This window comes from Phalacrocorax aristotelis, chromosome 2 (genome assembly GCF_949628215.1).
Source record: "Phalacrocorax aristotelis chromosome 2, bGulAri2.1, whole genome shotgun sequence".
Taxonomy (NCBI): domain Eukaryota; kingdom Metazoa; phylum Chordata; class Aves; order Suliformes; family Phalacrocoracidae; genus Phalacrocorax; species Phalacrocorax aristotelis.
Genome location: NC_134277.1, coordinates 133,547,830 through 133,570,921, shown reverse-complemented (window position 1 = coordinate 133,570,921; position 23,092 = coordinate 133,547,830). Strand labels below are relative to the sequence as shown.

The window sequence follows — 23,092 nt, the reverse complement described above, 5'->3', positions numbered from 1 at the left end:
CACTGTCCAAGCCCACGCCCTTTTGAAACCAAAAGCAAAACTGTTCATATGGTAACTGTTAGAATAAAAGTTAGTAGAATATTACAAGTGTTGTTCTTTTAAAACATGGACACATTTTAAGACAATATACTTGTCATATTATTGTCCTGTCAGATACAGAAGTGTCGCTAACCAGAAATGCCTGAAGAGCCACAGATCAGCTGCTGACATTCTCTAAGGGATCATATTATGGATAGGTGGAGAGGGGTTGTTACGTTTCGTACGCTGTAGAGCCCATTCCCCCTCCACAGCTATCTTGCTGGAGAAAAAGAATAACTAACATGAAGAATTCAAACTCTGATCTTGCTTTTTATATCACCAATGTGATACTTCATATTCTGGTGACAGACTGTCTCAAACACCCTCAAAAGGACTGAATTAGTGACTTAAAGACACATACATATGTAGCACTAGAGAAACTACTCTCTGTTGTTCTGCTTGCTCTACTCAGTATTGCTTTACAAAGTTCATACATTTCAGAGGTCTAAATGTAGCAGTGCAAGCAGACTAAACACGTATGTTTAAAGTGGAGTACCTTCTGCCCTGCAATATAAAGCCAAAAATCAAGGCTATTTCAATGACATAGTAGTTGTGGCAGACATTCGATTTCCTCCTTTCTGTAATCTGTTTTTCAAGAAAACTACTTGTATAATATTCTAGATTGACGTGTACGTCCTCTTTATAAATGTTCTAGTAAGCACCCATAAGGTGTTCAGTTTTGGCAGGAAAGGTGTGAATAAACAGGCTTGGTTTTTATTAATTCAAACAGATATTTTCAGAAAATAGCTCAATATATTTCAAAGGACACTGCCAATTGCTTTAGAAATTTGAAATTTTTGTCATAAATCTTTATGAAGTTTTAAAGTTGCCTGATGTCTTTTATTTGGAAATCCTCTTATCTACTTTTACACCTGATCTCTCCTTGAAAGTTTCACCTGGCTGAGTTTCAACCAGGGATAGCACATATACTGGCAAACTTATAGTGCAAAAGAGTCTGGATGTCTCGTATTGATATATGTTGCTTTGTAGCAATATATTTCTTTACCTTCCTGTACAAGAATAAATATACTGCTGCAAAGCACCATTATACCATTATGATTGTGTTCAGAAACACAGTAAGGTAGAGTCAGGCTGTGTTATTATACCAGTATATTTAAAGTGATGTAGCTTTCTATCTAAGACTTCAGGCATGTGAGTTAACAGCCACTGCATCTTGGCGAGTGCGGTTCCTCATTCTCTAATTTTCCTGTCTGCACACAGGCATCATTGATGATAGCAGCAGCCGTGTGCTGAACTCTTGGAACGCCATAAAGGAATTGATGTTGTGCATGAGGTAGGTAATATCCTGAAGTTTCTCTTGCACATATTTTTCCTCTGCTCAGAGTCCCATTGACATTGCAGGTGAAAGAACAGGTGTAAATGGGAGGAACCATTGGGAGCATGAGGACAATTTGTTGCTTTCCTTATCACACTCCATTTTAAAGCACAGTATTAAATAATGACCCTTCTCTTTCTGGGGCAACTATTTTTAAAAGGAAATAATATTCTGTCTTTTAATGTGCTTTTAATAGAACCTAATCTTCAGGAAGCTACACTTGCTAAGATGAAAATTAGTTTGCTCTCCTTTAACAAAATGTTAATCTAAAAGGGTTAAGATGAATCTTAAATCCCAAAGTGTTGAAACCAAATTATACTATACTTTGAAAGCTAATTATACAAAAGCATACAAAAAGAAAACATCAGAGTATTAATACAATATCTCTCTATATATAATATGTGCAAAATTCAATATACAAGCTTCTTGTTACTCATCCATGTTGTTTTTTTTAAAAATAATGTAAACCTTAACTTATTTAAACCAGTATAAGTAGTTTGATGTTACTCCTGGGAAACAAAGATTGTCAGTACAAGAACCTCCATAGCTTGGAGGACAAGCTGAACATGGGACTCCTACTTTATATGGTGCTTCTCCAATCCAATTCCCCCTGAAAATACAAAAGGAAAAAAACATGCTTAGTAATTTCAGAGAAGAAGAAAAAAATTTCATCAACCACACTTTTTTTTGAGTGATTAATGTCTTCAGTGATCTCTTATAAATGCCTTGCAACTGAAAACATACATTAATATATTTTTGTAGGTTACTGACAAACATTGATATACCAATTCCCAAAAACCAGCAGGAGCATGACCATGTTACCCCAGGCCAGTCATCCATTCCACATCCTTTAGTCTGTGTGGTGAAGTCCCAGTCCTCTTGTTTTTGCTACAGCCAAGTGATTTTTGACTCTTCAAACCTGGGACAGAGCATTTTTTACCAGAGGGCTATATTTATGAGAAATTAGCAACATAAGCATTGATGCAAGGTTTTCTTTGAGCACTTTTTTGTCTGGCCGTTATATTAAAGCCTTGGTTTTGGAAGGTGGAAAAACAAACTGAGTGAAATCCTATTCTTAGGTTGCACTACCCTAGGTCCACATTGTGAAGCTCAGGCTGAATTAATGGTTAGAGAAAAGGGATGAAAAGTATTTGCACCAGTAATGTATTAAAAAGAACTGTATTTGGCCATTTGTAGGGGTCTCATAGGTGTTAATGGGAGGAGGAGGAGGCGGCCTCCCATCTGGTGAATAAAGCTGTGTAATAGGGCCTGGGAGAAAAGGGGTAAAAGTCTGGGGAGTGATCAAGTGAAAAGAGGTAGCTCTGAAAGGTCGAGCAACATCTGAAAAATGCATCCAGACTTTTAGGTGCTTATATAAGCCTGAGGCTTTTAGAGATTCATGTAACACTCGTGATGTAGGCAGAAAGTAAGTTAAAATTAGTATTTGAATGTTATGTCTTGGTGAGCAGAGAACTTTCCTCTAGTTTGCATGTGACGTGGTATAGCAGTGAGTAATGCAATTATTTATGAAACATTTTCTCATCCCCCACCTCCTAGCCAATAACATTGGATCAAAAGCCCTGGTCTGGGTTGTGCCTTGGAAGAAAGTAGGAATCTCTCAAATAATTTGCTCATTCCTACTTCTCTTCCAAATGGGTACAGCAGACTGAGTGCTCCGGAAATATATTTAGTTTGATAACAGATATAGAAATCCAGAAAGACTTTGCTGAAAGCTGATTTCTGCTTCATTTTCTATGCAATGCATGGCTGATTTGTGTGAGTCCATTAGATAACCAGGTGCAGGGGCCTTTCTAAACTCTGTAATTATCCTCCTTAAATTCTTTCCTGATTTCAGCACTATGTTTCAGCACTATGGCATGGCATCAGCAAAATTATTTGAGTTCTAAATCCTAAATCTTTGCCAAATTCCAGTTTTCATAACTCAAGTTGGGGCTGTAATATTAACCCCCTTCTTATTCAGAGGAGTTTCTGATGTGCTTATTACTCAGAGGACACAGCGGTTATTGACTGGCAAAGAGACCTGCATATGTGCCCAGGGATTCTAAGCTGAATGTCCTTAACTCAATTAATTCTTAGGAATATAAACTTAAGCTAGGCAAGACCACTCAAAACCCTTTTTGTGACTGTGCAAGTAGTAGATGTAGATGGGTGTAGACCACCCATGAAGAAAAGGTCTGCTCAAAATCTCATGCAGAGAAAAAGCTTGTAACTCCAGGGTTTGGCTTGCTGTTTGAGAAACAGTGGGATTTTTAGACTGAGAAAATATAAAATTATATTAATTCATTGTTAAGTGATACAGAAACTACACACCAGTTTTCAGTAATGCCTAAAGTATAAAACCATTCTTTTCCTATATATGAACATAAGAGACATATTCTAGAAGTCTGTAATTTTAAATATTTATTTCAAAGGGATATATATAATAAATAATATTTGGTTTTCTCTTATAAACTTTGATTTCATCTTGTCCATGTTGTGGAGCTAAAAGTCAGGTACAATTTTTGCTGCCTGATTTTTACTCCTCACATGCACCTTTTACCACCCTTTTCTAGCAGATCTTGAAGACAAAAGGACAGAGAAATCTCATTGATTTCCAAGGCTGTTTTTTTCCTGAGTCAGTTTTCTTACTAAATCCTATCTTTTTTAAGTTGCAAAATCTCTAAAAATTCTTTGACTCATGTAACAACTAGAATAATGACATATTCTTGCATATTCTTTACCACAAATGGACCTGTGCCACTGAGAGTTTATGGAAAACATGCTCAGTTAATTATACTTAGATTCCTATAAAGAACTATGGCTTTGCCTAATATTATACAGTCAGAAAACCCAGCCATTTACACTGTCCATGCTGTTTTAGAAGCACTGGTCCAAACCAGAACTCAAATCAAAGCTCTTCCAGAGCCACACTTTATTGGTCCATTCTGCATCCAGATGTAAACCTGGGATGATGTCTAGGAAACACTAGGAGAAAATTCATTTCTTTATTTCAACCTAACACAGATCCCTGCACAGCTACCTGATCTAGGGCCACCTATGGGTGTCTATTACCTATACTTTGAAGGACCCTAATATGGAAGGCAAAAGGAGATTTGTAGACACTGAGCTTAGGTAGATGGACTTTGTAGGAGACCTATACTATGGATGCCCTTATGTAGCATGGTCATAAGCAATGATATCCTGTGGGCAAAAACACATGATCACAGTAAATCAAGGGCCTGATCTACAGTGGGATCGCTTACCTGAGGAAGTCTAGCTCAGCAGGGGTATATACAACGGAGTGAATCAAAAGTAAAGTGGAGTCAGCACAAAGTAGGAAGACAAAAATAATTATAACAACAATAACAGAAAACACGTTTTTTGTGTTATTCCATACACATCAAGTTATTTACTTTTCTTCCTTGTATACCAAAGTCATGCATTTTCTGTATGTTCACATGTAAAGTTAGAATGAAGGAGCAGCCCGCAGGAAAAGCACAAATAGAGGTCAAGTTGCAGAAAAAGGAGTAAGCAGTCCTATGAGAGGACAAAAACATGCATGAAGTATAAAAATAAACAATATTAAAAGAAAGCAACTCACTTTGGGGCATAGTTGCATACCAAGTAAACAGCTCGTCGCCAAACAGATCCCCAGACGTTCATATTGTGGCATGTGTGGATTGCGCAGCCTATACGATTGGAAGTGGCCCAAACCATCTGAATAAATATTTATTATTGGAAAAGTCCAAATTGAAAAGAAATATATATATACATTTATTTGAGAGAGAGCTATAAATACATCACAGAAAAGTCCAGATTTGGACAGTAGATTTTGAATAGAAGAATGTAATTTATATAACCTGTGTGTAATGGGTGCACATGGGTCCATAACATCGCATGGGGCATCTGGGGTTGCAATCCTGAGGATAAGGGAAAGCATAATCCTTCACCTCATCGTACCACGGCTTTACCAGCTGGAGAATGGATCGGTACCTGGGTTTGTTTAAAAGACAGAAAGACATGGAATTTTAGATTTAGATGTTTTGGAACTTTCTGCTGCTCATCCCTCTGATGCAATTTACCTAAATACACATTTCTCTATGCATCACTAGGGGCATAGTATTAAGTAATAATACTCTTAAGCCAAATGAACATAGCATCTGCATCAGTCTGAGATCTGTATCTCAAAGAAGGCTGTCCAAAGGCTGACAAAATATATGTTTTGTAGGGTATCTTCCTACCTTCCAGTCCTTACAGACAGGTTCTGGCCCAAGAATCTCAGTAAGTAGGAAGGTCCATGGTCCCAAATGCATGTAGCAGCCCAAGCCTCTGCAGATTTGGCAAGAGTTTCATCCCAAACCTGACAAAATAAAATATCCTTAACAGTAGAACAGAAAAAGCAAAAAGCAATTGCAGTGCAAGAACACAAGAAGCAAGTAACTTAAGTCACAAATATACCATCATAACATATCAGATCTGTAATCTAGGCAGAGAGCTCTTGAATTCAGAAAACTGTGGGGCAGCATGTGCAGGATCTAGCAGGATTTTCCGTAACGCTGGACAGAATTCCCACCCACATCATCAGAGTAAGCCAAGTATTCAGATAGCTCCCTTTTTTTCTGGAAAAGCCCTTCCCTGAACAGGCATTCTTCTACCATTTTCCCCTCTATGTTGATGAGATCCATGTGTAGAGAGGAGTAAAACATTGGATGGGACTCAGAAGGAGTTAAAGCGAGGTAGAGGCACACAGGGAAGAATAATTCAGCACAGGTATTACATAGACCGCAAAACCCCAACACATTGGAAATAGGATCTCAGGAGTATCTATAGCCAGAGAGAGTGTGTATGGCAACTTTTCATATTTGAGACCACAAGGTCAAGAAAAGGGATTCCACAAAGCAAAACTACAGATAGTTTCCAGGTGTGGTATGAGTTTCATCATTTTATTCTGCATGGGAGCTGACATTGCTCCCTGCCTGGAATAAAAAGATAACAGCTCTGTAAGAAGAGACATTTTGACTTAAGTTCTCCTCTAGTGGCAGGAACATGACAAGTGAACTTAAATAGTCTCCTTTATATGCTTTTTCTGCTCACTTACACGCTTGATTTGTAACGCCAGTCTTCTCCACACCAATGGGCTTGCCTCAGCGATAACAGAGATATCAGCAACAGAACCTACTGAACCACTGGAGCTCCAGATAAAGAATATCTCACTGTTATATTACAAGTCCACACAAATCCTAGCATATCTCATTGTTTGTGTGATACCCAAGTAGGCTCTAGATCCTGGAATTAGATGTGCATTTGAATATTCTGAGTGCAGTGTTTTGGTGCAGGAGAGTTTTAGTGAATTGCAGGTAGAAAGGCAGGAACAAAATGTGGTAAAGTTGCCTACCCAGCCCATCGCAGCTTTCTTAAACACAAACCCAAACTCATAAATCTTGAGTGCTACAAAATAATGACTATGCTCTGTGAGGCACAAAACAAGAGGCAAAGTCAGAAATAAACTTATCAAAGGATAAGGTGGCCCACATCACAAACATTTTCTGTTCTATGAGCTAATAATTATTTATAACACTGAATTCATAGTATTAATTTCATAAACCTGCAGAGTGAAAAGAATGACCACAGATCATAGACAAGGACAGTAATTCATGCCCTGACTCTGTCTGGTAGTTTGTGAAAATTCTTTAAGCGAAAATAACAAAATTTAGTAAATTGTATGAAATTGCTATATCATTGAACCAAGCTTTTGCTAATATGGAGTGGGTGAGGTACTTCCTAGATTAAAGCTGAAGAAATGCAACAGAGATCAATATGAACCCTAAACACAAATGACCTTCCATTCAAGTGGAACCATCTTTGGGAAAGTAAGATGGATGGGGCTTAAAGCAGAGCAGATTTACTTTACACCTGTTCATAAAAGGTCCCAGAACAAAGGCAAAGCAAATTGCCAGTAAAAGGACAAAACAGAGAAGTGTTAGGAAGAAGCATGCTAAGAATGACTGATCTTCAAGCCAGGGGATACTTTGACTTCAGCTTTAAAAAATGGAGTTTCTCAGAGGAGTTAGAGATAGGTCTATAACTTGGGAAGAGAAGGCTAAGCTGGAGCACTAGAGTACAAAAAAGGGGACCCAGAGCTGCTACAGCACCATCCAAAACCCAGGAAATGCTCCAGGGCTCAAGAGAATGAAAACTCTGTACAGGCATTTGTTCTGCTTCATATCTCTGACCTTAAGTCAATTAGATGCATGTGGACAGTGTACAAATAACACTTAATAATGACTGTGGTGCATCAGTGGTCCCAGAAAGAGGGCTTAAAGAGGGGGAAACAGTAGATAGAAGCATAAAAGTGTGTCTGGGAAGTGCGCCTGAGAGGCTGAGGCCACAGTCAGCGTTTGGAGCCTGCCCAGGCCCAGGGGAACGGAGGAGCACATGGATCCAGCGCGTGGGTCCAAACACAGCTGCCTGGTGTGCATCCATAAGGGGCAGCTCCGCCAGGACTGTGACACCCCATAAACACCCTCCTTTGCTGGGATTAATCATGCTTCTGGCACGAGCGCTCCCTGCCAGGAGGCTGAACATGAGGTTTGCGTGCTTGCTCCCAAGTGACCTGGCTGCAGTCCCACAATAATCTAAATGTGTACTGTATTTGCACAAATAGCACCGAGCTCCTGATTTCCACCTAGCATATTTTTGTGTCCTAAATGGCCTTGCAAAATAGTATGTTAGGTGTTTGAAAGAAATGTGAAGACCAGATTAGGTTTTCACTATTAATGCCCTCTCTAAACTAGGAATGGCCCCTGCCTTGGACAGTGAGAGCATTGCCAGTCTACTTTCATTTCTCCTCAGCTTCATTTTCTGGTTCTCAGGAATCATCTGCAGCATTTGATTCGTAAAGTTTCAGGGGGTTGTTCCAAATTCAGTTTAGAAGTTGTGGGTTTGGCAGGTAAGCATTACTGTGATATATAGTGTGCTCTGCTTTCCATTATCTATTCATTCTTGACCACCCTCTGGACATGTGAAATTTTTTGCAAATGTAAAAAAAGAGAGAGAAAGAGAAAGAAAATAACCACTGAATAAGGAATAAGGGGTAGGGGAGCATACACAGCATCTTTTCATTTCCTCCATTCCTTCATTAGCAGGCTAGTGAAAAGCCTTTGTATAGAGTCTCCTCCTCTATGTAAATCATTTGTATTTCATGGCAGAAGATGTAGAGATTCACCTTCCTTGTTTTATTTATGGACTTATTATTTATTATTTATGGACTTATTTATTTATGGACTCGGTCCCTCTAGGTCTAGCTCTAGATCATCTCCATGAGTAAAGGCAAATAATTAATATAGGCTGAAGAAGAAAAATTTTTCTCTCATAATGACCTAAAATCCTCTGAACTGTAAGAGACTGTACTGTTAGTTCACCCCTTTCAAAAGAAGTCTGATCCTGAGTCCACACTAATATTAATTTGTATCTCAGTTCTGTCACTGTTCTGGGCATGTAAGAGAACAGGGCAAAGACATATGGATTTTTGAACCCATGAGGCTTCATTATTGTACACAGATAAACAGCATATGAAGAAATAGAAAAATATCTAAAAAGAGAAACTGAAGTAACTTGAAAGCCAGAGGGACAGCTTCTGTATGACAAGAAATTAAAAAATAACAGAGTTTTAAAAAGCAGTGTGATAAACAAAATTATAAACTCTGCAATGATGGCTGATCCAGTGTTTCTATTAAACATGTTAGAGAAAGCTGCCTGATGTGAACACAAAATTGCAAAAGGGAAAAAAGAGAAAGATTTGCATACTTAGTGGTTCAAGATCTGAGGATGCTCAAATGCTAATCATGCAAACTCACAGTGCCAAACCATGCTTGATCTTTCCCTGGAGATAGTAAATCTTCATTTGCTAGGTTGTTAGTAGTTGGGGAAACAGTCATCTTCCTTCCACCCAGTATAAAGATTTAGTCCAGCATAGAAACCCTCCCCACTCCTCAACTGGTTCTAACTGAGCTGTGATAGAGTTAAAGCGTCTCACCACACTTCCACTGGCAACTTGAAGTGAACATCCTTTGGCCAATTTATTTTTCTTTCCTCAGCCAAAGATTATTTTCCTAGAAAGCTGTCCGACTGTGCTCTCTGCACTGCTCCCTGCAAAACTACACTTCAAAACTACACTTCACTTGAAAATTGTCAAGCAGACTGAATACAGGGAACAGGCCAGAGCTTCTACACAGGGAGTTTCAACAACAGAGACCACTTTATGAGGCAGCTCTGGGGTGTTCTCGGCACTCACACAGCACATGCTGGTTGAGAGTTAGGACTAAAATCTTAGCATTAATAAAGTCAGTGGGAATTTTGCCAGTGAGGCCAGAATTTCACCCTAGATGGGTTTTTGTTTGTTTCACTCTGTAAACAAATGGTAGAATAAATGCTTTTATTCCCATAGTTTATAATAAGCAATGGAGTGTAAAACAAAATCTCTTTAATGTTGAATGAAATTTCTTGAAGCCCAAAAAGTGAGCTTCCTTCCCCAAGGGAAGTTTTTAATGTTGTGGGTCACAGTTCCCTAGTACCCTCCTTTTCTATAGCTGTTTCTGTAGCTGGCTCACAGTCATTCTTAGATAATTTATATACAGAAGGGATGGAGTTGCCCTTTTGTTCTTTGTTGGAACAACTTTCTTAGAACAGGAGGTCCTGGTCACAACAATGCTCTTAGATATTAAAATGATGGTGAAGCTGAATAAACATTATGATGAAGAAAAAGAAGAGAAACAACCACAATATTACAAAGATCTGTCCACAACATCTGTTAAAAAATAACTGGCTGTTCCCTTCCTACAATTGTAGCTATGCTTTATTTTAAGGAATGGTGTACATCACCAGTTTTAACTATAATTTTAACTTAGAAGCACAGTTCTGCTCACTCTTACTACAGTCAAAATTGCACTCCTAATATCAATTGTTTAAATTAAGTAACTTTCTCTTGACACCCTGCTCAACACCCGTCTTAGGGGGCAAACCCTGTAGCAAAAGAGGAGGTAAAGCAATGAAGTACATCAGACAGCAACCTCACTACTCTTTATGTAAGTAGAAAACATGGAACAAGTTTACCAAAACAAATCAAATTGAGCGCTCTTAATCCCAATCACTTGTTCTTACTGCAAACATACTGCTACTCTGGATACATTTACCCTGTGGTAATTTTACTTGAAAAGTAAAAACTTTCGTATTCCTGGTTTTAAATGCAGTACTACAACATCAATTAGCACAGCCTGAACATGCAAACTTTGTTGAGAACATCTGTGAATGATGGATATATGAAGTCATGTTTAAATTACACTGACTAAAACAGAGCAGGGATTCAAACCAACGTTCGCAGGGTCTGGAGCCCGTCATTGGTGCTAAGGAAACATCAGGCCTCATGATTCTGATGGCATCAAGGAACTGTGTCATTTGGGATCGGTACCTTTACAGGTAGCAAGAATTTGTGAACTAAATACAAAGGGAGCAGCATACATAGTAATACACCCTATTAATGCTTTTCCCATTCTGTGTGGATATCTGTATGTAAACTGGATGTTTTTAGAAGCATTTAACTTTACAGCCCTTATTGTCACAACAAAAATATGAAAAAAAATGTAAGTAGTAGAGTGCTCCTTCCCTGAGATTGCCAGCAGATAGATTACTAAATAGAAGATATGGACTACCTGGGGAATCCATAAAGATATGTTTTTAACCTGGTAGCCTAGGGAGTCTGCTAATGATAATTATAAAGCATTCAAACAATACAGAACCATGCTTCCATTCATCTTTCGCCATCATAATCCTTAATCATTCCTGGCTCGGTTTTATTGCCAGTAACAAGGAAGCTCCCCTCACTTGCACAAGAGTCAAGAGAACCTGAGCAGAGCATTGCTCTGAATATTAAACACCAGCAGCAGCCCTCAGTACTTTACTGTTTGGTTTTTGGGGTTTTTTGTTTGTTTGTTTGTTTTTAACATGACATATCAGCTAGGATAATATTCTGCATATTTCTCAGTGGTAAACAAGTACTTAAGCAAAATATACCCATCCTGGTCACTGATTACCCTCCTATGAATTCCCTGTGCGTCCATCGGGCAAGGGCTGCTGCCTGTAATGCCATGACAGCCATGCTGTGACTAGCCCCTCAGCTGGGGACAAGCACCAGGTATAGGTCTGAGCACAAATCCAGAGTGAAAAGGTGAAGTATGCTGTTCTAATCACTCTCCTCTTCAACAGCTTCTTTACATGACTGCAGTTACGTGATAAGATTGCAAATGAAATGTTGGGATATGCAGCTTGAATACAGTTGCATAGCAATACTGTCACAATTTGCAGTAACAGAAAGTGGCGATTTGTTTGCCAATTTTGGCATCTTATTTGTCATTAGTATATGTTTACTGTGGACTCAGCGTCTTCAGATTGTTATTTGGCACACACAAATCCACACATTTGTGATTACACACCTCGGAAAGGTGGCCAGAATATCTTCTTTTAGTAGTAATCAGTCAAAAAATTAACCTTTCTACCTCAGACTTCTCATTTTATTCTCTGTTAGCCCTGTGCTTCTGCTTGTTTGCCCAGCTGAAGATCAGAAGCTCTTACTTCCAGAATGGCAGCAAGTGGGAAAGAAGAAAACCTCAATTCAAGCTATTTCTTCCTGTGAGAAAAACGTTGGGAAGCTGAGGGATGAAATCCGACATCTCCAGCCCATCTGTGCAGCTGCACTCCACAGCTGCTAGTGCAATTCCCAGAGCAGATTAGCAGATGTAGGCTGCTACCCTCCAACATGCAGGTCTTGTCCTCATGGGGTCATTCAGCCGTGCAGCCTTGCACCGGCCGTACCGCTTGCACGTGCGGCAGCCATTTCTCAGAAATCCCACAGCAGCATGTAGGGCACACAGGAGTCCCTTGCCCAACTTCTTCCCTTCTCTTTTGTATAGTTAGACCTGTAGCATTTTCAGGTTCAGAGACCTTCTGTAGGACCCCCACCACATCCACTGCCCCAAATCTGGCACAAAGCTTAATAGAACAACCCATCACCCCTTCTGCATGCATGGTTTTTCAGCAGAGTGACTGAAAGAGCCTCATCTCTTTGCCTTCACTTTTTTCAGTACATACTGTGTGATGAAAACATATGAGCTCATTGGAATTTATAGACAGATTTGGCAAACTTTATATATTTATTTGGGCTCTGAGATCATTTGGACTCTAGGCTGTCTCTCTTTCTCTCTAAGAATATGAATAATTTTTGCTCTCAGCTGCCACCTGTAAGAAATTTTACTGTCCATACTGTAATTGGTGCCTACCACATGTGCAAGTCCTTTCCCAAATGCATTAGGTACTAATTATAAAGTTTACACAGAAAATTGGCAAAAGTCTATCCTCTAGAGAAAAATATCTTGATGGGAACCACAGTTCTGTTCTTCATTCTTTTGTAAATAAATAGAGGGTTAATACATCAAGCTGCTTGTCCAATACTCCACTGCAACTCAAAGTAAAATTGAGCAATGTTTTATATTCAATTTACTTTCATATAACCAAACCTCCAAATATCTGATTCATACTTCTGAAGGGCTCAGTATTAGAAGGTCTGTCTTATAGTAATCAGGGCATCGCCAGACAGACGTCCAAGAAACCTTATTGCCAGAAATTCTTTTCTTATGAAAATTCAAGTCTATGTTTTATACAGAAGTTTATATTCCTGGGTATCTATTTGGTCTAAATTCAAAGCACTATCATTTTGAAGTTTGACCACTGCTAATAGTCAATTTGTTTCTTCTAAAGGTTGTCCACATTTCTTTTCATGTTTGGCACCAGGTTTTTAAACAATAAGAAACAAAGAAAATTGGTAGGCTGTCAGATTTAATAACAATAAGCTTCCCTGATATGCTATTATTTGTTTAGCTTTTGGAGAAGTTAAATATCAGAGCCACGTATCTTAAAATATTCAGTGCTTTCCTAACCTACTGCAAGGCATATTTTAGTTGGCAAAAGCTTATCTCAGAAGTGGTAACAAAAAGGACCAAACTTTGTCTAGCTCCATGTCACCCTGATGATTGGTCAAAAGTCTGAAAAGGAAGGTGTCTGACCTCTATAATTTTAAATATGATCAGAGCAAATTGATTTTCTCAAAACCATAAAATGCTAATGAAAATTTTTTTGTGGTGTTCTGTTTCTCTTCTATATGAAAAAACATCCACAATTTTTGGTAACTAACCACTGAAGTTTTTCATTAAAACAAAAAATGTTCTTAATTTCTTTACAAGTTTTCAAAGAAAATACTTATTATTTCCTAAGTAGCTCTAACTGAAAGATATGGCAGCATGACACAAAAGAAAGCACATAGCAGCTTCTTCTTTCTGCAGGATAAAGAATGAGAACAATAGTTCTTTATTCTCAGAAGAAGAAAGCTCAATTTAAGATTCTTTCTCTTGATACAGATTAACACATATCACTGTACAGGTAGAGATGCAAAACTGGTTCATTCTCAGTTGAGTTCAAATAGACCTCAGACTCCACCTCAGGGCATCTGCAGATGCATTCATACACGGAGGTACCTGTGCTGAAGGCAGTATTCTGTGTACAAAAAGCAAACAAGTGGTTATCCTGCGGTTTCCATCTTTTGCTGTCTTTAGGAGACACACTTCCACAGACTGGACAGACTATTCTTCTTCTCAGATTTTGTTTTCAGGTATGGAAAGACACAATAAAATGTTGAGAGGTTTAAGGTTACTATCATCTCCATTCATGTATAAAACAAAGTACTGTGTACTTTGGATCAAGATTCTTGTGAAAAATGCCCTGTCTCTGTTTTTAGCCAAGAAGTTCAAGAGGTGCTACATTTAATAATAAAGGAATGTCTAATTCTGAGGGCTCTGGGCAGGCTGCTTTTCTATCTGGGACTTTACTAGGTTGTTTTTTATTTGCTTAAACTCCTAGAAGGCTTTCTGCTAATACTAAATTTAAATAATGTAAATATTCTCTTCTAAAACACCATCAAGATGGATGTTTTAAAATTCTTATGCATAAAACATTGGAAGGGGGCTTTAATACCAAAGCAAGTTTAACACAGTCATTCTTTATCACAATATTTATCAACAATAACATTTTTGGGGAAGTTCTTCAGATTTTTCAAGGAGTGATTTCCAGGAAAGGTCCTTTCTGTTCAACTCTTAAACAGGTCTTCTGTCATTCACTCTGAACATAACTGATGGCTTTTGTACTTCTTATAGCTAGCATCCACTTGGATTCGACCCTAGATGAACACCAGTTTGGTTACTGAGACTGAACAAGGGTTCCTAACCTTTTGTGTATGAAACTGCTAGAAAAATGGGCAGCATCCAACGAGTAGTACAGTGCTACATTATTGACAATGGTGCAGTAAGAAGGAAGTAAGCACATAAACTCACCTGTGAGGCAAAAGAGAGCTGGGTAACTCTATTGTGCCAAAATTAGCAGAAAGTAAGCTCCATCTAATCTTACCCTCTTTCAGCTTAATGTCTGTTGCCATGTCTTGCCTCTGCTGTAGAAAAAGGCTGAGTATGCTGTATAATAACTGCTTCCTTTCAAAGTTGTAATGCAGACAGACATCCCTAACCGTAATCATGTAAACCACATCAGTATTTTCTGTTTTCTTCTAATTTTCTGAGAGAAATGATATTCCAGAATTCATTAGCCCATGATCTTCAGACACTCCTGGTGCTGGGTTATGGCACCAGGCAGAAGGCACGTACTCAGTTGTGCTAAACAGAAACACACGTGGTAGGAAGGGGAAACTGAAACCAGTGAACACATTTCACCATTACACCCCTTCTCATTTGTTCTCACCTCACTTGTGAATTCCCAGTGTAGAGCAAGCTAAAAGCCATGGTAAGTTAGGATAGGTGGGCTACACTGGGGAAGCTCCCGGCTCCTTGATATCTCTCCTCCCAGAAGACTGGAGTGGACTGTACTTAGATTTAGTTTGTGCTCTGGCGTGATGAAAAGAAGATTAAGATATTTGTACCCTGACTCATCATCTGATTACTTATTTCAACCTTCACTGTGTATATAGGATTTAAGAGAAGAGGGCTATTCAATGGAAAAAGTAGGCTTCTAGTAACTTGTAGAGTAAATTCTCCATTGAATTATGGCAGTTGTGTCTTTAAACATGCATAGTTAAAATGACGAGCCTAATTTGCTTTGACGTTTAAGGGTGCTGTTCACTGATTTAACAAAGGAGCTGTAAATGGAGTGCAACTGTAGTTTGCTCCAATATGCAGAACTATTGTAAGACATGCACATGGAAATTAAGGAAATATTATATGCATGCATGCATCTTAATTAATGACAGGAAAACTGTCAGTAAGTATGAAAAGGTAGTGTCTGAAATTAAAAAGGAGAGAAATCCTATTGGGCAGTGAAAAAGTGCATATAAAGATTAATTATCTGAAGTTTTGAGGGAAATATTTAGGTTAGACATTTGGAAATCATTTCGATTCCTAAGGTAAAATATTTGCCAAGAGATGTGACTGAGACAGCATCACTATATGTATTCAGGAGTAGACAAGATGAAAACCATATGTACTCAATGAAGAAGGAAGTCCTGCAACAGGACAGGGATAAACTATATGAATTAAGAGATCCTATCCAACCCATTAGACATAAATCTTGAAGAAACTAGTCCTGCAGTCCTTACTTACAGACATAGATGATTTCAGTGGGACCATGTAGATGAGCCAGGGCAAACAACTCAAGAACAAAATGTCCTCTAAGATTTAGAATGGTTTGTAAGAAACCACACTAACAACAGCAAAAAAAAAGCTAAACAAGTTGAGAAGCTTATTTATTAGAAATGCTTTTGAATTGGAGAGAAAACTAAATTAACTCACTTTTTCCATGTCCATATGAAAGGTTTTAGGTATTAAACAGGACTTTGGAAAACCTGAAGTGGGCTTTTTGGTTTTTTTTTTTTCATTTTGTCTTACTCATCACCTGTTACATGAAATGATAATGCAGTTATTTACAATTGTGATGACTAAGTGGGCTACTTCCTTGTTACTCTTGACCTGACTTTCTAAGTCATCTGCAGATCTTTGTGGACAGGAATCAAAGTCTCCAAAATCATCACCTCAGCAAAGAGAGTCACTCCTAGGCCATACAGAGTGCACGGATTTCCCCCATGACTCACATGGACTCCCTCACATAACTGAAGGAATTTATTTTGGAATACAATTACTTTAATTTCAGAACGATACTTATTTTCCTTTGTCCATTTTATCATGATCTTTCATGTGGATTTACTAGAAGATTAACAGGCTCAGATTCTACATTCCCTTCCAGCTCCTCTGCCACCAGCTCCTAAGAAACTATCTTTATGCTATGTTGCCATGAAATAACTCCTGGATATCCAAACTAACTCATTTCAGGCTAGTCTGGGAATCTTCTAGTATTTTGAGTCCTACAAAGTGACATGTTCCCCAAGGGGCAGATTTTCCCAAATATAAAAGTGCATTCATGCAATCACTGAACAAAAAGGAATTGAAACTGTATCAGAAGATCTTCTGTACATAAGCAAGCTCAAGTTTATCTAAAGCATTTTTCTGCTCTTAAAAGAAGTCTTCAGGCAGCAGTCCAAAAACATTCAGCTTCACGGTTTTGAGTGTGCAGTCCTGCTCCATCTGTCATACTTCAGACATGCTACTGCCAGTCTGCTAATGACTATGTTGGTCAGTACTGGGCTCAGGACTCATCCTTGCAGAACCCCATTCTGCAAACCAGCTTCCTTGCACTCTCACACCTTGTCTTTCAGTATGGCTCTTTAAAAAGTTATTCAGATCACCTTAGGCTATTCTTAACTAGAACAGATTTTCCCATTTTGTCTATGGGAATGCCATGGAGAACAGTGTTCAATGGCCATTAAGGCCCAGCTACATCAGATTTACTACTTCTGCTTTGTGCACGTGAAACTTTAAAGAGCATGCCTGTACATAAGCACCAGGTTTTACATGCACACAGTGACATGGGTTACAAGACCATATGGACTTTTGAAAAACTAGCCTCAAATAGGGATGATTGTAGAGAAGGTAGAAATACCATTTGATTCTCATAGGCGCAGATATTTCATTAATTAATGTTTCAGGAGCATAAAGATAGTACCAATGCATACTAAATTACATGTTTTATGAGACTCAAATTTCAGCTGACATCATATTGCAAATCTTTACTGGCCTACCAAGTAGCTGAGATGTTCCAGGAAGTCAACGCAGGCTTCTGCAGTATAGAATCAGCATTCAGAGAACAGGATTTGCTTGTTCACTGAATTCCCCCTCTATTTGCAGATTTACATACTTTTCACACTAGAAAGCTGCTAGCAATTCTACACCTCACTTCTTCAGAATCATGAATTTTATGGACCCTTTCTGCTTTCTCCAGAAAAAGTATGCAAAGCCAAGTGGATGACTTTCACCCTTTGCCAGGTCAAAAGGATGATGTCATCTTTCTTTCTGCAGGTATGGCATCAGCTTTTAGAGCATCAGCAAAGACTGGAGAATGACAGTCTTAGGATGAAGAAGAATGAAGGATATCATAAGAATACCCACATTAAAAGAAGAGGTCATTACTTCTACATTATAGGCCTGAAAGTTCTTGTTTCTTTTAACTTTCCTTCACATATGCAGCAGCTCTAGATTTGTACTTGCAGAAGAACTTCCAACTGAAGGCATCAGCAATACCAGAACCAGAACCAAAAGGAGGTCTACTTTAAAATCTGACTCATAGAGTGCTAATATGCCAAGAGAAAGACTTGCCAAAGTCTCATTGGCATAAGACGTGCCTGTTTCTTTTGCTAGGTATCAGTAATAGAACAATGCCTCCCATCTTGCTTTTGACTCCTCAGCTGTCCACATATATTGGGGACTGCATACAACAACAGGCTGGAACAGCACTCAGACCCACCTCTCTCAAAGAGAATTAAAACACTCCCCCAGCTCTGTTACTGCAGTGTTCATCTGAACCTCCCTTGCCTAGTGCGTATGCATTCAGAGCCGTTCTTCGAGACCTCTCATCCAAAGTCCTACAGTGCACAAACTTTCAAGACAGTAGGGGCAGAGAGAATAATGCCCAAAGAGTTCAAAGTATCTATAAATGCACTGATCATGCGAGAAACAGACTGCATCAGGGGAAGGAGCAGAATGTATCAAGGGGAAAAGCACAAAAAAAGGTTGGGCGTGGAAAACTAGAATCACAAGAACCAACCCATACTACTAAACCCTAAGCTCTTATCAGTGAAGAGAAAAAGCAAATGGAAGTGTACAGAAGTAAGAATGTGATACAGCCATTCCTGAGAAGAACAGAGTTCCTAACAGAAATTGGAAAACAGAAAAAAAACCACAATTTAATATGACTGTGGACAGAGAAAAGTTGAGAAAACATCTTTTTCTTGTGCTTCCAAACTGCTTAGTCCTTCTTTACTTCAACACATTTAGAAGAGGTTTCCGCAGTCTTCTGCATCTGTAAGTAATTCCAGTTCTGTGACATGTGACATCCTTTTTAGTCACTGTTAGGGAAAATAGGAAAGGCCATTTTCATCACTACCACTGCACTTTTCCATAGTGTTCAGGACACTCTGTAGCAGTGTACGTTGTCTGCTGGTAACAACATGTTTACTATCTTATTTATGAAAATGAGTGTTGAGTGACACAACATCTTTTATACATAACAGCAGCAATCTTATGTTCCCATAAGACACAACAGATGTTCTGCCATACAATGAAATTATACAGAGACCAAAGAATGGACTAAGCAAGTTCAAACGGGCATTACTGATACAGGGGTCCCTAGACTTGGTATGGTTTACATCACCATGTCATCTTCAAGACCTTCCTACCAAAGCCTTTCTGTAGCCAAAGAGATAAAAAGTTGATGATGATAAATTTGTTGAAGTTGATAAATAGATGATGCTGTGGCTACAAACCAGACAGGAGAGCAAGCTATGTGTGATGTTGCTTACTGGGCTTCTTTTGCTCTGTAAAGTTACATGGGACACACACAGACTGACTAAATTCTGCAAAAGAATTGGAGACAAAAGGGGTTGGCCACCACTTGGGGATCCAAGTTCAAGTTGCACTCTGGATCATTACCTATGTAGCTTGAGGTGCTGCTCTGAATTCTGCAGTATGAAGTCACAAAGTGCTTTCAGATCAGGAAACCAAATGTAAAAGAAAGCTTTAGACCTTACCCTTGAGACTACTGAGGGGTTGATGCTGATGGAAACATGGGTACATTCTATAGCTGGTTGGTACTGGTAAATCAATAATATGAAGGGCAAGGAAAAGAATAACATATAAGCTGTAAAGAGCATGGCGTCAGTCTTGATTTTCTATCATACCTTGCACAGTACCATTGCAGAGAAAAGCTGCAGCAGAATACCCAACCAATATAGGTAAAACTTTGGCAGTTTATGCATGAGTGCATTAAAACAGATTTAATCAAGAAAGATTCCTTTCTCTTCTGAAGTTTGTTTGTTTGTTTGGGTTTTTTTTACTGAAAAGGCTAAGAACACTGCACTTACAAAACTCTTGGGAATATGACAGGGTGCTGGCTTCACTTAAGCAAACTGCAGGAGCATGTTTCTACAGCACACAAGCCAAGGAAGGGCATGGTAGGCTGCCATTCCCTCAGACATTACAACAAAGTTTATTTATACAGAATCAAAGGAAACGTCAGGAGAGAGCACAGCAATGAAAATGATGACTGAGCTTGACTTTTGCCCTCTCTGTTTTTATTGTCTCTAACCTTTCCACTTAACCAAACTTCAATCTCAGCCTATGGTATGGCAACAGGCCTTCAACCTGCAACATTTTGAGTGTACTCAGCATTTTGAGGTGCTGCTGGGATGCGCTGAGAGGATTATATGATCAAATCTAGATTTAGGTAACATCTGTGATAGAAAGATGTCCAAACTGCTAGTCATTAGTTGCTAAAAAGGAGGAGTTCTTTTTCCTGTTATATCCTTTTTATGTCAAGCTGATGGTGTCCTGTTTCTCAAACTTGTTAATGATCTGTTGTCGTATGAGAAAGTCTGTGAATTTAAGCAGACATGAAGTGCTTTCAAAACACTGCTATCTGTGCTTTCAAAACAGTGTGAATACCTTACTTAGAAGGTAAAAAAATTTCTGCTTGGCCAACCTATGTTTAACATTAGAGGTCCACAGTATGCATGCATTCAAAGTTGGAACACAAAATAGCAAACACGCTGCTTTATCTAGGAGTGCCAAGTATGAAATCACAGTGAATAACTTCTATCACACCTGCAGGAATAGATAATTCACATAATGAGTATTTGCCAATAAAAGGAAAAGGTGCCTGCCACAAACATAACATTTTGAGCACAATGAAATCCTACTTATTAAAGAAACATCTAAAAGCAACATTGTATTTGATAGAAAAATAAAAGTGTTAGGTGCGCACAAGCTGTATGCAGTAAGAAAAACACATGAGCATTAGACAAGCAGTGCATCAGATTAATTACTTTGTAAACACAGTTTTACCATATTGCCTCTGAAAGTACCATGCATGAAAGAAATTAGAGATGTTCATTGGCTACCTTCTTGCATACCTCAGGACAATGACTTCCAGTGTACTACACAAAAGCAATTGAGCTACTAATGATTAGTACTTTAAACACACGCAATCACGTCGCGATCACATTTTTCAGGCCAACAAGCAGTTAACTCACAACTTCATTTGTTTGTGTACCAGGAGCTTTATTGGGACAACTCGTTGAAATGAAGATTCAACAGGACAAGTAAGAGGTTCAGAGTTCAGTATTTAGCTTTTGCATGCTTAAGTTAATGAAACTTAAAAAATGAATGGCAAGACCATTTTAGTACAAAATAATAGTTAAAAATAATTTGTCTACTTAACTAAACACTCACAATTTATTTAAGAAAATGAAATCACTGACTTACAGTTTGTTTTACTCTGAAATAAACCAAGTTCACTTACCATATATTCCATGTTAGAAGCAGGTGGGAAGACTTTGCCTCTGACTTGATTGTGATAATCAAGAATGGCAATCATGTCATTCTGCGAAATGTAGCGCTTCCGCCTGGCTTTGGGAATTTTTGCAGAGTCCAGATGAGCTGCCAAAGCCGTCTCAATGTCAGTGAAATTATTGTTTGACAGGAGTAGGTCAGTGGAGTTGGGTAACACTAATGCACTTGTTTCACAGAGAATGGAAAATAAGAAAGCACAACCAATTGCAGCGATTACTGTCATTTTGGGGCCAAAGGAGAAAGATAGGCCACAGAGGTACTCTGCTTTTAAGTCAGGGCAGTAGACAACAGATCTGTAGAAGAGAAGATGTCAAAAATGTGATTCTGTACATCTGGGTAAAAGGACAAAGTGAATTGGCAGGCTGCGATCAGAAAAATAATTCTGTCTGTCAGTCATAAAAACAACGCAGTCAGAACACGTGTTACTAAGCAGTTTTCAATAACCATATTATCATTAAGACATAACATGTTCTTACTACAAACACACCAAATGAAGTATCATTACAGCATGAATTACATGATTAGAGCTAGCAGTATTCCTGAAATAGTGACAGTGCCATCATACCACATCAGTCCATAAACCACGCTATAAATCTTAAACGGGGAGACTGCAAAAAACCTCACAGAATGTTTTCCACTGAAAATGAAAAACACATCCTAGGCTATGCCTATCCCATATGCATGGATTGTTTTGACACAAGGTGGCACAGATAAACTAGTAGGCAAAAGACAACATAGAAAGCATGAAAGCAGGACATCTTAGAAATAGCATTCAAATCTTAACTTCGGCAAAATGTGATGAGCATTGATACAACTGCATGCAAAGCAAACTTTCTGAGCTGAGTGGCTTACCTCTGGATAATACCAAAAAAGAACAGAGCCTATTGTTCTCCCAGTATATATAGCGCTCTCCTATGTGATGGCAAGAACCTTTGTGAAGGAGTGTCTCTTATTACAAACCCCCAAAGAGCAAAACTCTGCTGGTTTTGAAGCTTCTGGCCACAGGAGCTGCTAACAGCTTTTATATGTTACAGTCTGCATGAGCCAGAACAGGCAGTTTCTCTAAAGGTCCCTGCTTAGCCAGAACGAGAGGGGAGGAGCTGTGCAAAGCAAACAGACAGCGATTGGGTGGCACCCCCGGAGCGTAGGTGGTTTGGATGTTCAGTCACACCCCCAGCTTCTGTAGTACAAAGAGGCAAGGCACTCTTTTTAGGTACTTCCTACCTTTTTTTCTCCGTGTTTGTTTTTTTCCCCTCATTTCACGACCATCATGCTGGCTTGGCAAACGTTCTTTTAAGCAGCTCTTCAAGCCCCCAAGGAGCAGCATGAAGCGCAGAGAGTTTGCAAACCGCTGTTGCCCCAGCCACAGGAAACGGAACCTATGCAACGCCGCGCCGTCCCGCGCCGTCCCGCGCCGTCCCGCGCCGTCCCGCGGGGCAGCCGGCCCCGGCGAGGCGCGGGGTGGCCCCCGGGCGGCGGCGGCGCGGGCGAGCAGCCTCCCCTCACTCATCGCCGAGCACGGCGGATGCCCGGGGTGCTGCTCCTCCCTCCTCACCGGTCTGCAGCCGGCTTCGCTCCCCCTTCGCCCGCCTCCGTGCCTGCTCGCCCCCGGAGGCAC

The 23,092-nt window shown here is 39.3% G+C and overlaps 1 protein-coding gene across 2 annotated transcripts; it reads right to left on the bottom strand.

Annotated features, from left to right (window-relative positions):
• Positions 1–658: 658 nt before the first annotated feature.
• On the bottom strand, positions 659–22,788 carry PI15 (peptidase inhibitor 15). Of its 2 annotated transcripts, none has more exons than XM_075085271.1 (6): positions 22,699–22,788; positions 21,425–21,767; positions 5,656–5,774; positions 5,275–5,407; positions 5,016–5,131; positions 659–2,024 (listed from the first exon to the last, which is right to left on the bottom strand). In XM_075085271.1, the coding sequence occupies exons 2-6, from the start codon at positions 21,695–21,697 to the stop codon at positions 1,889–1,891; spliced, it is 777 nt and encodes a 258-aa protein (XP_074941372.1). In that variant the 5' UTR covers positions 21,698–21,767; positions 22,699–22,788; the 3' UTR covers positions 659–1,888. The 2 variants fall into 2 exon arrangements, with proteins under 2 accessions (XP_074941372.1, XP_074941371.1); XM_075085270.1 differs by lacking the exon at positions 22,699–22,788 and adding an exon at positions 22,327–22,511.
• Positions 22,789–23,092: the final 304 nt, after the last annotated feature.